Source organism: Hypomesus nipponensis, chromosome 9 (genome assembly GCF_054491055.1).
Source record: "Hypomesus nipponensis isolate SF chromosome 9, ASM5449105v1, whole genome shotgun sequence".
Classification (NCBI taxonomy): Eukaryota; Metazoa; Chordata; class Actinopteri; order Osmeriformes; family Osmeridae; genus Hypomesus; species Hypomesus nipponensis.
The window spans coordinates 2,620,001-2,634,822 of NC_140369.1; the positions used below are offsets into that span (position 1 = coordinate 2,620,001).

General features: G+C 52.0%; 1 protein-coding gene and 1 long non-coding RNA gene across 2 annotated transcripts in view; both read left to right on the forward strand.

Moving 5' to 3' along the window:
• Positions 1-13,745, forward strand: part of LOC146272323 (uncharacterized) — a 16,986-nt gene extending 3,241 nt beyond the window's left edge. The window contains exon 3 of the long non-coding RNA XR_014766433.1: positions 13,673-13,745. This is a non-coding gene — a long non-coding RNA (uncharacterized LOC146272323). The remainder of the gene's footprint in view (positions 1-13,672) is intronic.
• An 8-nt stretch (positions 13,746-13,753) lies between these two features.
• Positions 13,754-14,822, forward strand: part of r3hdm2 (R3H domain containing 2) — a 29,445-nt gene continuing 28,376 nt past the window's right edge. Inside the window, 3 exon segments of the mRNA XM_084704064.1 lie at positions 13,754-13,901; positions 14,304-14,529; positions 14,531-14,566. Of these exon segments, the coding sequence (XP_084560190.1) occupies positions 14,338-14,529; positions 14,531-14,566 (228 nt within the window). The 5' untranslated portion in view covers positions 13,754-13,901; positions 14,304-14,337.

Genomic DNA, 14,822 nt, shown 5'->3' on the forward strand with positions numbered 1-14,822 from the left:
AATCTCATGCTCTCTCCCTCCCTCTCTCTCCTTGTCTCTCTTTTCTTTTTCCCGCAATCTCTCCTTTCGCTCTCTCAGTCTCCTCTTGTGTTCTCGCTCATGTCTCTCCTTGCTGCTGTGGTTCTGTTTCTCGCTTTTTCTATCTGTTTGTGCTCTTTATTTCTCTCTTTCTGTCTCTTTTTTCCCCTCCCTCCCTCCCTCCCTCCCTCCCTCCCTCCCTCCCTCCCTCCCTCCCTCCCTCCCTCCCTCCCTCCCTCCCTCCCTCCCTCCCTCCCTCCCTCCCTCCCTCCCTCCCTCCCTCCCTCCCTCCCTCCCTCCCTCCCTCCCTCCCTCCCTCCCACCCTCCCTCCCTCCCTCCCTCCCTCCCTCCCTCCCTCCCTCCCATTGCGCCCCGCTGCCTCAACTTCCTGTCGTGATATGGGTGACAGGCACTGACAGTGTTGGTACGCCAACACACAAGTCATGAAACCAGTCGCCTCCCTCTTTCTATGATCCATAATTTACATCTAACAAGTGATGGAAAGAGAGAAAGGCAGATAGGGAAGGAGGAAGAGAGAAAGGAGGAGATTGGATGTAGGAGACACACAAGAAGATACGAGGAAACAAAAAAAGAAAGAAAGAGAGGGAGGGAGGGAGGGGATCACCAACACCCAGTCATAGCCTCTGAGCGAGTCACCAGCAGGACTCAACAACAGATAGCGCCCATCATGTGAAAGAGACACAAACTGGAACCTAACCCACACAGCCTGTGCCAACATGGAGGGAGTAGCCCTATGACGCGCCAGTTACTCCTTCTAACTGGCTCAGCAGCCAGATGGTTCACTGTGATTAGACCTGGTGTTTCACACCATGTGTGTTCCTAGCTGGCCTGCAGCTTCTCCCAAGATGCCTCATTACATAGGCATTGATCATGTCAACCACTCTGCTAATCAGAGTTAGCCAGGGCATCTCTTCTGGCCATGATGAGGTGGTGATGATGATGATGAAGCGGTGTTGGTGATGATGATGAGGTGGTGTTGGTGATGATGATGAGGTGGTGTTGGTGATGATGATGATGATGAGGTGGTGTTGGTGATGGTGATGATGATGATGATGATGAGGTGGTGTTGGTGATGGTGATGATGATGAGGTGGTGTTGGTGATGATGATGATGATGAGGTGGTGTTGGTGATGATGATGATGATGAGGTGGTGTTGGTGATGATGATGATGGTGTTGGTGATGATGATGATGATGATGAGGTGGTGTTGGTGATGATGATGGTGGTGTTGGTGATGATGAGGTGGTGTTGGTGATGATGATGGTGGTGTTGGTGATGATGAGGTGGTGTTGGTGATGATGATGGTGGTGTTGGTGATGATGAGGTGGTGTTGGTGATGATGATGGTGGTGTTGGTGATGATGAGGTGGTGTTGGTGATGATGAAGCGGTGTTGGTGATGATGAGGTGGTGTTGGTGATGATGATGAAGTGGTGTTGGTGATGATGATGATGATGATGTTGAGGTGGTGTTGGTGATGATAATGAGGTGGTGTTGGTGATGATGAGGTGGTGTTGGTGATGATGATGATGAGGTGGTGTTGGTGGTGATGATGAGGTGGTGTTGGTGATGATGATGATGATGATGATGGTGGTGTTGGTGATGATGAGGTGGTGATGATGATGAGGTGATGTTGATGATGATGATGATGATGAGGTGGTGTTGGTGATGAGGATAAGGTGGTGTTGGTGATGTTGGTGATGATGAGGTGGTGTTGGTGATGATGATGATGATGATGATGAGGTGATGTTGGTGATGAGGATAAGGTGGTGTTGGAGATGATGAGGTGGTGTTGGTGATGATGATGAGGTGGTGTTGGTGATGATGATGATGATGAGGTGGTGTTGTTGATGATGATGATGAGGTGATGTTGGTGATGATGAGGTGGTGTTGGTGATGATGATGATGATGATGATGATGAGGTGATGTTGGTGATAATAAGGTGGTGTTGGTGATGATGATGATGATGATGATGAGGTGATGTTGGTGATAATGATGATGAGATGGTGTTGATGATGATGATGATGAGGTGATGTTGGTGATGATGAGGTGGTGTTGGTTATGATGATGATGATGATGATGAGGTGATGTTGGTGATAATGATGATGAGGTGGTGTTGATGATGATGATGAGGTGGTGTTGGTGATGATGATGATGATGAGGTGGTGTTGGTGATGATGATGAGGTGGTGTTGGTGATGATGATGAGGTGGTGTTGAGGATAGGGTTATTTTTACAGTGAGGAAGAATAGACCTTGCTGTACAGTGAGGACATGGGCTAGGCTACTTCCTCCATACACGACCTGCGGCTCTGTCCTTCCTCACTGTGCACCAATGAGCTCCAAGGCTCAGCTGTGCTAATATTAGCCAACTTATTCTGACTGAAGGAACAAGTCAGTTTGATATGAAGAGCAATTGCCTGCAGATCAAAGTCATGGACTCAAATCCGCTCTGTAAAGCTCTTTGGGTAAAAGCGTCTGCTAAATGAATACATGACATTATGTGTGTTTATGATGAATCAATATGCTTGTAATGTAGATTTCAAAGATATACAATCACAACCCACGTATCCAGTTTGTTGGCTATTTGGTTTGACATATGACCTGTGGATGCCATTCCCAGTAAATAAGGGTTGAAAGCTATCTAGCGTAGTGAAGGCTAATTGGCTAGCTCAGCTGGTGATTCTTGTGGTTGCTAGGGCTTGTTGTTGGTAACTATGGAGTAGTACAGTCGCTCTTCTCTGTGCTCTGCTACTTGCTGGAATAAAAGGTACAGGAGACTTTCCAATACACACACACACTTTCAGAGTGTTGAGTCTTGAATTGTCACTGTTCCTGCAGGGAATATTCTCACCACACAAAGGATATAGTTTAGATGGGTTTAGCTCAGGGGTAGAAAAAGACATTGAAAAACATTGATATACATATTAGGGGTGGGAATTTTTTGGTACCTTTCGATTCTTGGGGTCATGATTTGATAAAAAATGGATTCCCGATTTTTCAGAGATTTAAAAATAAAAATTTGAATAAAAAGAAATAAAAACATCATACAAAAAATCGATTCACATCAGTTAAAATGTGAATCATTTTTCCCCGCCACCTCTAATACATATTAGGCATACATATAGACGTGTCTGACATGTACTCATATGACATAGCCATGTTTTAGTGATGTAGGATGGTTTACCACTAATACCCTAATAATATAATGTGTTGAGTGACAGCTCTCTGTCAGTGACATAGCACCTAAACACAAGTCCTTCAGGGCCATGTGATGACACATTAATTTAACACGTGCTTATCCGAAGCAGGAGGGAGAGGGGGGATTTGAACCTGCTGTTGATCTGCATTACCATGAAGCTCTACCCAGCCCTTGTCTTTTACTTCCCCATGATTTGGTGCTTCTCTGCAGGGTTGACTGTGTTCAGTTGTGCAGCTTCAGCAGTGTCCAGGCTGGTTCACAGGCTGGTTCACAGGCTGGTTCTCTGGCTGGTTCACAGGCTGTTTCTCCGTCTGGTTCACAGGCTGGTTCTCCGTCTGGTTCACAGGCTGGTTCTCTGGCTGGTTCTCTGGCTGGTTCTCTGGCTGGTTCACAGGCTGGTTCACAGGCTGGTTCTCTGGCTGGTTCTCTGGCTGGTTCTCTGGTTGGTTCACTGGCAGGTTCACTGGCTGGTTCACAGGCTGGTTCACAGGCTGGTTCTCCGGCTGGTTCTCCGGCTGGTTCTCCGGCTGGTTCTCTTGCTGGTTCTTTGGCTGGTTCTTTGGCTGGTTCACAGGCTGGTTCTCCGGCTGGTTCTCCGGCTGGTTCTCCGGCAGGTTCACTGGCTGGTTCACAGGCTGGTTCACAGGCTGGTTCTCCGGCTGGTTCTCCGGCTGGTTCTCCGGCTGGTTCTCCGGCTGGTTCTTTGGCTGGTTCTTTGGCTGGTTCTTTGGCTGGTTCACAGGCTGGTTCTCTGGCTGGTTCTCCGGCTGGTTCTCCGGCTGGTTCACAGGCTGGTTCTCCGGCTGGTTCTCCGGCTGGTTCTCCGGCTGGTTCTCTGGCTGGTTCTTTGGCTGGTTCTTTGGCTGGTTCACAGGCTGGTTCTCCGGCTGGTTCTCTGGCTGGTTCACAGGCTGGTTCTCCGGCTGGTTCTCTGGCTGGTTTACAGGCTGGTTCACAGGCTTCTCTGGCTTATTCTATGGCTGGTTAACTGGCTGGTGCTGTGTCTGGCCAGGTGACAGTGTGACAGCCTGTTAAAGCTGGGGTTTCCCACACACTGGCCTGGCTGTCAGTGCAGGGGGGTGAAAGAGAGGGTGGGGATAGAAGGATGAGTGACAGGAGAAAGGAGGGAGTGGAGTGATAGAGAGGAGGGAGGGAGGGAGGGAGGGAGGGAGGGAGGGAGGGAGGGAGGGAGGGAGGGAGGGAGGGAGGGAGGGAGGGAGGGAGGGAGCAGAAGTGAGTGAGTGTTATGTAGTGAGAGAAAGAGGAAGCAAGCGTGGACAGAGAGCTGGCGGTATTCATGCAGGCTTGTGCTTCATTCAGAAAAACACGGATCCTGAAGAAGAGAGCAGTCCTCCTCGTAGAGTAGGGGACAGGACAGGACGACCGGAGGCGGAGGGAGGGACGACGAGAGAGTGAGTGAGTGAGAGAGAGAGAGGTAGCGAGAGAGAGCGAGAGAGAGCGAGAGAGAGCGAGAGGTAGCGAGAGGTAGCGAGAGGTAGCGAGAGAGAACGAGAGAGAGAGAACGAGAGGTAGCGAGAGAGAGAGCGAGAGGTAGCTAGAGAGAGAGCTAGAGTTATAGAGAGAGCGAGAGAGAGCGAGAGAGAGATCCACCACTCTCTAAAACCATCATTTGGTTGCCGTGGGGGATGGAATGTCTTGTGGTGTTTCTGTAGCCAGAGATCTCGTCAGCGGAGCGTCTGCTCTCAGATCAGCTCTAAGCAACTTCTGTCTTCCTCTGACACCGGGTCCTGCTACCCACATCAGGAACCTACACTCTAATGACAGTAAGATGTGTGCAAGTGAGTGCATGTGCACGTTTTTGTGTGCGTGTGTGTGTATTTAACCTACATACCGCACTGTTTCCATGCATTCAACTCCAGATCAGACAGACAGTTAAAGCAAGTGGAGGAATATTATTATGAGCTTATGATTATTATTGTGATTATTGTTGCTCTGATTGTGTTGTACCTCGCACGGCTCATGGCAGTTTGGGACGTTCTGTTCCTCTGGTGGGCTTCAGCTTCTCTGGCACCTTCTGATTGGTGGGAAACTGCTTTGTTTTAGACGGGTGATGACAGGGTGGTAATGCTGGGGTGGACAGGAGGAGGGGAGGAGAGGAACAGGCTGAACCAGAGCTCTCTCTCTCTCTGAGTGTGGAGGAGGTTATTAACAGACTGTATTGTTTAAGACGCTCGCTGTTGCACAAGTAGATGGCATGCAGTGTGTGTATGTGTGTTTTGTGCAGGCTCACCAACGCCCACACACACACACACTTTGTGGAGGCCAGTGGTGAGGTAATGAGGAATTCCCTGCTACTGTCTTTCCCTGCTGTAGGCGGGGGGAGGAGGAGAGGGGCGGGGGGAGGAGGAGAGGGGCGAGGGGAGGAGGAGAGGGGCGGGGGGAGGAGGAGAGGAGCGGAGGGAGGAGGAGAGGGGCGGGGGGATGAGGAGAGGGGCGGGGGGAGGAGGAGAGGGGGGGGGAGGAGGAGAGGGGCGGGGGGAGGAGGAGAGGGGCGGGGGGAGGAGGAGAGGGGCGGGGGGAGGAGGAGAGGGGCGGGGGGAGGAGGAGAGGGGGGGGGAGGAGGAGAGGGGCGGGGGGAGGAGGAGAGGGGGGCGGAAGGGGGCGTTGCCGCAGCTGTCGCAGAGAAGAGAGGAGGATGACGAGGGAGAGGGCACCCCCTCGCTCTGCTGACGTACATGGAGGCGAGAGAGAGATACAGAGACAGAGAGAGAGAGAGAGAGCGACAGCCGTGTGCGTGTGTGTGGGGCTGTTATGAAACGACCTCGCTGGTGAAGAGAAATAGCATACCGAACTGCAACAAGAATACAAACCTCTTTGCTAGTCAGCGTGCTGTCCAGGTTCTCACCTGCCTTTCTCTGTCCAGGTTCTGACCTGCCTCTCTCTGTCCAGGTTCTGACCTGCCTCTCTCTGTCCAGGTTCTGACCTGCCTCTCTCTGTCCAGGTTCTCACCTGCCTCTCTCTGTCCAGGTTCTGACCTGCCCCTCTAAAGAGGATTACTTTATCACCCCAGGATGCAGTGTTCGGGAGGGGAAGTGAAAGGACGGGGTAGAAAAAGACAGGATGGAAAGCTGAATGATGAAGAATGAGTGTATAGAGAGAGTGAAGGAGAGAGGGAAAGAAAATGCAGCGAAGCCTCTTGAATAAAAAATTCTGTTACTATAAATAGCGTCATCATGGCCTCAGCTGAGGCAGGGCAGGTGAAACTGCTTCCTGCTCTTCCTCTTTCTTTCCCTCTTCTTCCTCCTTCCTCCTCCACCTCGCTTCCTCTCTCCTTCCTCTCCCTCTTCTTCCTCCTTCCTCCTCCCCCTCGCTTCCTCTCTCCTTCCTCTCCCTCCTCCACTGGTTACTCAGACAGCCTTCGCTAGTGTTGCTGTACACTGTGTGTGCATGTGTGCTCGAGTGTGTGTTTATCTGTGTGTCCGTGTGTGTCCGTGTGTGTGTCCGTGTGTGTGTCCGTGTGTTCTCTGGTGTCATGGGAGATGCTGTTATTGATGATGATGATGATGATGATGATGATGATTATGGGATGACGATGTTGAGCTGTCATTGATGATGATGATGATGATTATGGGATGACGATGTTGAGCTGTCATTGATGATGATGATGATGATTATGGGATGACGATGTTGAGCTGTCATTGATGATGATGATGATGATTATGGGATGACGATGTTGAGCTGTCATTGATGATGATGAAAAGTAATTCTAGCAGCTGGCCAGCAGCAACCACAGGGCTTGATAAGACCAGCCTCCTTCAATCCCTCACCCTCAATCCCCCTCCCTCAAGCCCGCCCGCCCTCCCTCCCCCCTCCCCCCTCTCTCTCTTGTTCAGAGGCTATGACTGGGTGTTGGTGATCGTCCCTCCCTCCCTCTTTCCGTCTTTTTCCCACGGACTGTTTTAGCATGCAGAGTGGGGGCTGCATCCTGCTACCTGGGAAAACACTCTCCCAGGAATCAGAGCGGAGGGAGGGAGGGACAAATCAATAGCAGGCCCTGGAGTGGGTGCTGTTGTAATTGCCTGTGAAGTCAGCAGGTTCTAAGTCAGAGCTGCTGTGGTTGTCCTCCTGCTTGAACTGTTTCTGCTCCATTCACACCTGATTACCACTTCCTGCTGTCCATGTAGGAGAGACAGGCTCCTCCTCTGACTGCTGGCATGCAGGAGAGACAGGCTCCTCCTCTGACTGCTGGCATGCAGGAGAGACAGGCTCCTCCTCCTCTGACTGCTGGCATGCAGGAGAGACAGGCTCCTCCTCTGACTGCTGGCATGCAGGAGAGACAGGCTCCTCTGACTGCTGGCATGCAGGAGAGACAGGCTCCTCCTCCTCTGACTGCTGGCATGTAGGAGAGACAGGCTCCTCCTCCTCTGACTGCTGGCATGTAGGAGAGACAGGCTCCTCCTCCTCTGACTGCTGGCATGCAGGAGAGACAGGCTCCTCCTCTGACTGCTGGCATGCAGGAGAGACAGGCTCCTCCTCTGACTGCTGGCATGCAGGAGAGACAGGCTCCTCCTCCTCTGACTGCTGGCATGCAGGAGAGACAGGCTCCTCCTCTGACTGCTGGCATGCAGGAGAGACAGGCTCCTCTGACTACTGGCATGTAGGAGAGACAGGCTCCTCTGACTGCTGGCATGCAGGAGAGACAGGCTCCTCTGACTGCTGGCATGCAGGAGAGACAGGCTCCTCCTCCTCTGACGCCGGCATGTAGGAGAGACAGGCTCCTCCTCCTCTGACTGCTGGCATGCAGGAGAGACAGGCTCCTCCTCTGACTGCTGGCATGCAGGAGAGACAGGCTCCTCCTCTGACTGCTGGCATGCAGGAGAGACAGGCTCCTCCTCTGACTGCTGGCATGCAGGAGAGACAGGCTCCTCCTCCTCTGACTACTGGCATGCAGGAGAGACAGGCTCCTCCTCCTCTGACTACCGGCATGCAGGAGAGACAGGCTCCTCCTCTAAATGAAGATGGAACCCGCATCTTGTCTCCCTCCCCATCCTCCTCTCCTCCATCCACCCCTCTCCTCCTCCCATACCCCCTACCCTCCTCACCCCCCCATCCTTGTCTCCTCTCTCCATCCTTCTCCCATTCTCTCCCCTGTCTACCCTCCTTCACCCCATCCTCCTCTCTCTCTCTCTCTCTCTCTCTCTCTCTCTCTCTCTCTCTCTCTCTCTCTCTCTCTCTCTGTCACGCACACACCCTCTCTTGCTCTCTCTCTCACACCCTCTCTCGCTCTCTCTCTCTCTGTTGTTTTGCAAACTCTGTTTCATGCTTGTATGGATTGTTGAGTCTTAATTGTGTTTAAAGACATTTCGATTATTCAGTTTGTAGACAGACATAAGACAAACTCACTCAAGTCAGATGGCCATAGGTGAAGGAGGGGCTGAGAGCGTGAGAGAGGATGAGGGGGAGGGCCTGAGAGGGTGGAGAGAGAGAGAGACTGTTTTCAAAGCTGGCTGGTTGGCTGGTTCTATAAGGACGCTGGCTGGCTGGTTTTAGCAGTCGCCTGACTGACTTCTCAACAATCTGCCTGCATCCATGGTCTGCCTGGTCCAGGGGTGAACTTGAACTGGGTTTAATTTAGGCCTTGTGAGCGGCAGTTTATTATGTTGTTTAGTGTTGTTTATTGTGGTATATTGTTGTTTTCTGCAGTGTTGTATTCTTGTACAGTGTAGTGTTGTATTGTTGTACAGTGTAGTGTAGTGTAGTACTGTACTGAAGCACAGTTTAGGGTTTCAGTAGTGTTATGTAACTACAGAGCAGACAGTGAGTTAGTGTCATCAATATGTAATTCACCGGTGTGTGTGTGTGTGTGTGTGTGTTATTGAGTGTTATGTTTTTTTGGTACACTGGTAAGTACACAGAGCAGTATAATTGGGCAAGGGGAGTGAGGGAGAGTGAGGGAGAGGGAGAGGGAGAGGAGAGGGAGAGAGGAGAGAGGAGAGGAGGAGAGGCAGAGGAGAGGAGAGGGAGAGGAGAGGGAGAGAGAGAGAGTGAGGGAAAAGAGAGGGAGGGAGGGAGGGAGGGAGGGAGGGAGGGAGGGAGGGAGGGAGGGAGGGAGGGAGGGAGGGAGGGAGGGAGGGAGGGAGGGAGGGAGGGAGGGAGGGAGGGAGGGAGGGGAGAGAGGGAGGGGACAGAGCGGGAGAGACAGAGCGGGAGAGAGAGAGAGAGAGAGAGAGAGAGAGAGAGAGAGAGAGAGAGAGAGAGAGAGAGAGAGAGAGAGAGAGAGAGGGAGAGAGAAGGGAGGGAGGGAGGGAGGGGAGGGAGAGAGCGGGAGAGAGAGGAGCAAGAGGAGAGAGAGAGCGGGAGAGAGAGAGCGGGAGAGAGAGAGCGGGAGAGAGAGAGCGGGAGAGAGAGAGCGGGAGAGAGAGAGCGGGAGGGAGGAGAGAGGGAGGAAGAGAGATGAGGAGTAGAGGGAGATCTCTGGTTTTCTCTTGGTGACAGAGCCTGTTGCCATGGAGCTGGGTCTCCCATTGGTGGAGGCTTGCTCCAATCGTGTAACGGCACAGGCTGTTTCATCATTGAGAATTTTTTCTTTCTTCCTCATCTCTTTTCTCTGTGACTCTGTCCACCGCTCTCTCTTTCTCTCTCTGTCTTTCTCACTTTCTCTTTCCCCGCGCTCTTTCTTTCTTTTCTCTCTCCCTCTCTCTCATTCTCTTTCTTTTCCTCTTCCTCTTTCTCTCTCCTACTTTCTGCCCTCTGTCTCTCTCCCCCTCTTTTCTGCTTGCATACTAAACTAACAGAAGTGCAGAGATGATCATGTTAGTGGAGTATTGAGGACAGGATCTCAGCCAGTTCTGACACAGTTCTGACACAGTTCTGACACAGTTCTGTGTGCCAGTTAGGAGTCTGTCTGCATGGCTGTTGCCTCAGCCTGGTTGATATTCAGACCCTCTGACACACTGATGCACAGGATGTGGCCTTCTGAGCCCTGGACTAGAGCTGGGACTTGGACTGGGACTAGCACTACAGGATTGGGACTAGGATTGAGACTAGGAATAGGACTGGGGCTGGGTTGATTTAGACTAGGCTCTGTGGTTGTGACTGGTTAGTCTTGTGGATGCTAGCTGACTATGTGGACTATGCTGACTGGTTAATGTGTGGATACTGGCAATCTGCATGGTAATGACTGACTGGTTTATCTAGTATGGATTTTAGTTTTCTTGTAAATATAGTATGTGCTGATGCTGGCTGCCTGGTTAAACAAGTAAATGGATGTTGCCTGACTGGTTACACTGAGCCCGTAGTGTAGATGTTGGTTGACTGGTTAATATGGGCTATATGTGGATGCTGGCTGGTTGAGCCGGTTAGCCCCAGTATATTGTGGATACTGGCTGTCTAGTTAATTTGGTATGTGTGGACATTGGCTAACTGGTTAATCTGGTGTATGTGGGTGCTGGTTGACTGGTTGCTTCTAGGGTTCACTGTGCAGCTAACCAGTGTCATCCTCCAAACCCCTGTGTGTGTGTGTGTGTGTGTGTGTGTGTGTGTGTGTGTGTGTGTGTGTGTGTGTATTTAGTCCCAGGTAGTCTGCTGACTTGTCCTCTCATAATGTTGAGTGGGAACGGGTGCTCCCCTCTCCTGAGGTGATCAGGATTCCCTCGTTGGACTAACAAACTACTCATTCACACTTTGCCTTTATCTCTCTCCCTCTCTCGCTCGCTCTGTCTGTCTGTCTCTCTCTTGCTCTCTCTCTCTCTCTCTCTCTCTTGCTCTCTCTGTCTCTCCTTCTCCCTCCTTTCTCTCTCTATCCCTGCCTACCTCCCACTGCACTCTTTTTTTCCCTCTCGTTCCTCTCTTCCTGTTTCTTTCTGACGCCATCCTCCTCCACTCAGCCCCCTCACTGCTGTGGGACAGGGCTCTGACTCACCGTCTCCCCCTCCGTCTCCCCTCCCTCCTTCTTGCTCTGCCTCCCCTCTATCCCTCCTTTCTCCCCTCCACCTCCCTCACTCCTTCCCTCCCATTTTATCGACTAACTCTCCTTTTTATAACTCCTATTATGCTATTTCTCTGTTCCACATCCCATGTTTCTCTCTCTGACTCTCCCTCCTATTGCTCTCCTCTCTCTCTCTCTCTGACTCTCCCTCCTATCGCTCTCCTCTCTCTCTGTCTCTGACTCTCCCTCCTATCGCTCTCCTCTCTCTCTCTCTCTGACTCTCCCTCCTATTGCTCTCCTCTCTCTCTGTCTCTGACTCTCCCTCCTATCGCTCTCCTCTCTCTCTCTCTCTGACTCTCCCTCCTATCGCTCTCCTCTCTCTCTCTCTCTGACTCTCCCTCCTATCGCTCTCCTCTCTCTCTCTCTCTGACTCTCCCTCCTATCGCTCTCCTCTCTCTCTCTCTCTCTCTCTGACTCTCCCTCCTATCGCTCTCCCCTCTCTCTCTGACTCTCCCTCCTATCGCTCTCCTCTCTCTCTCTCTCTGACTCTCCCCCTCCTATCGCTCTCCTCTCTCTCTCTCTCTGACTCTCCCTCCTATCGCTCTCCCTCTCTCTCTCTGACTCTCCCTCCTATCGCTCTCCTCTCTCTCTCTCTCTCTCTCTCTCTCTGACTCTCCCTCCTATCGCTCTCCTCTCTCTCTCATCCCTCTGTTCTTACAGTCTGATGTCCATTCTGTTTAACAGGCAGTGTTGTGTTCATCGCTTTCACACAGCACATGTTCCCCCAGCACCCACCAGTGTGTGTGTGTGTGTGTGTGTCTCCATGTCCCACCCATCACCTCTCCAGCCCCAGGCCTGTGACGGCAGCATCACCCACACACCAGGGGAATCCCCTCTGATGCGCGCACACACTCATATTTAGAGAGAGAGACCCAGAGAGGAACAGTGGCAGTGTGCTCTCTACTGCATTCATAGATGTTCCACTGTGACACGGTTTAACTGAAGCTGAAGTGGGTCAGGAATTGCTGCTACCCCCCCTCCGGAGAGAGGGAGGGAGGGAGGGAGAGAGGGAGAGAGGGGAGAGAGGGAGAGAGGGAGGAGAGAGAGAGAGTGAGGGGAGGGGAAAGGGAGAGAGGAGACTTTCCATTCACCTTCATCCAGCATCTGCAGCAGGGCTGTCTGCTTGCACATCTTCATTATAGAAATCCTTCTCAATTGTGCGTGTGTGTGGAGAGAAGCCATGATAGTTGCTGATTTTCTCAATGAGTGCTGTTGAGCGATGAGCAGTAACCTGTCCTCTCTCCTCACACACACAGACACCCACACACACACACACACACACACACACACACCCACACACACACTCATGGACATCTGATAGGTCAGGTTAGGGGATGGGGACGTTACTGTACTGAAGTAATGCAGAAAACCACAGACCCCCCCAGAAAACCTGGGTTGTCTTGTGTGTGTGTGAGTGTGCGTCACTGACTCTTCTATGTGTGTCTGTGTGTAATTAGTGAGCCATCGTCATGGCGATGACAGTCACCTCTCAGATCACTGCCGCTTTCCACATATTTATTTTAAATATAATATCCGTCTCTCTCTCCCCCCTCTCTCCTGCTTTCTCTGTTTCTCTAACCTCGTTCTCCCCTCTCTCTCTCTCTCTCCTTCACTCGTTCCACGCAAACAGCAGCTGAGCATGACGTCCCCGTCTCCTTGGCAACCCTGTGTGCCTGTGAAAATGGGGGGGGGGGAGGGAGGTGGAGGATGGGCAGAGGCAGATCTCGATTCTTCTCCCAGTGAGAGACGGGGGACAGAAGTGTTCTCCAGCACACACACACACACACAAACCCTCCATCTCTCCATGCTGGATAGGATGCCCTTCATACGACTACACAAACCTCATATCCTCATAACTGTCCCAGAGAGAGATGGAGAGAGAGAGAGAAGAGGTGGAGAGTTGGAGGGACAGAGAGTAAGGGACAGAGAGGAGAGAGAGGTAGAGCGAGGGGTACAGAGAGAGATAACCAGAGACAGAGGAGAGAGAGAGACAGAGAGATATAGAGGTAGACAGACAGAGAGAGAGAGAGACAGAGCAGGACAGACAGACAGACAGACAGACAGACAGAGACAGAGAGACACAGAGAGAGAGAGAGGTTGGTTGAGTGGGTAGCAGGATGATTCAGTGTGGTGGTTGTGTAAGCTCCCAGGGTTGCGGTGTGTGTGGGTGTCCTGGTCAGTGATGCAGAGCTGATGACACCCTCTCTGTCTGGGGCTTCCTACTGTGGGGATCCCTGCATGCTGTACGACTGTGGCGCACACACACACTCAAACGCACATACACACACTCAAACGCACACACACCTGATGCACACGCACTCGTGCACATGATAAGGATCATCGCTTCTGGATCCTGTTCATACTTCCCGTTTTCACACTGGTTTTCCTTCTTCGGGAAATAAAAAAATAAACCATCTCCTCCTGCAGCGATGAGTCACACTGCTGTGAGGTCATGTGCTCTTCCTGTTTCTCTCTTCCTGTTTCCAGGGGTCCTGGTTGGAGGGCCAATCATGTTAGCAACACTGAGACAACCCCCTCCCTTTCCTCCCTCCCCTTCCCCCGGCCTGCTGCCTCCCCTGCCGCTCCGCCCCTCACCCCCCAGGCTGTGCTATGGAATGCCCTCCCCCCCCCTGCCCGACCCAGACCCGCAGTGTAGGACCAGCACAGCACAGCCCAGCACAACAGGGACACAGCCCACTGCTGTTGTCTGAATAAGGTAGGCCTTCAGACCTCTTCCTTCTCCCCCTTCTCATCCTCCTTCACTCACCCAGTGCTGTCTGTTTGACCTGAGACCTGAGGTTCTATAATGCCTGAGGTTCTATAATGCCTGAGGTTCTATAATGCCTGAGGTTCTATAATGCCTGAGGTTTCTATAATGCCTGAGGTTTCTATAATGCCTGAGGTTCTATAATGCCTGAGTTTCTATAATGCCTGAGGTTCTATAATGCCTGAGGTTCTATAATACCTGAGATTCAATATTACCTGAGGTTATATTCCACTTGACATTGTATTCCTACAGTTGCACCAGTAATCCAGCAATGATGCGTAGTATGAATCTGTTCTGCATTTATTACTTTGATGAACACTGACTGTAGCTCCTACCCCCCTTCTGCCACAGCTACGCCTGGGTCCCCTCCCCCCTCCCCTCTGAGATGATGTCCATGAGCTTGGCAGAACACACCCAGGCTGAGGGGGAGAGTGGACAGCTTTGGATGACCCAGCAGCCAGCACAGACCAGCCCTCTCCCCAGCCTCAGATCCAGATCCAGGCCCAGCCCCAGCCCTCCCCCCAGCCCCCAGCCTCAGATCCAGCCCCAGGGCAAGGAGAGCATCATGGGGGAGGGCCCTGGAGGCTGAAGACTGCTCTGCACAAGACTCCCAGGTAGGACTGCAGCTACCTCCTTCACTGGCTCAGACAGCTAGCAAGCCAATCAGACAGCCAGCTAGCCAGACAGCCAGCTAGCCAGACAGCCAGCTAGCCAGACAGCCAGCTAGCCAGACAGCAAGTCAGTAAGCCAGAGAGACTGGCAGCCAAACAGGCAGACAGTCAGCCAGCTAGCTAGCAAACCACTCAATAAGTCATTAAGATATTTCACACGTACGTTTATTTGATAGATTTCCTTAAGAAATGCTGTCTG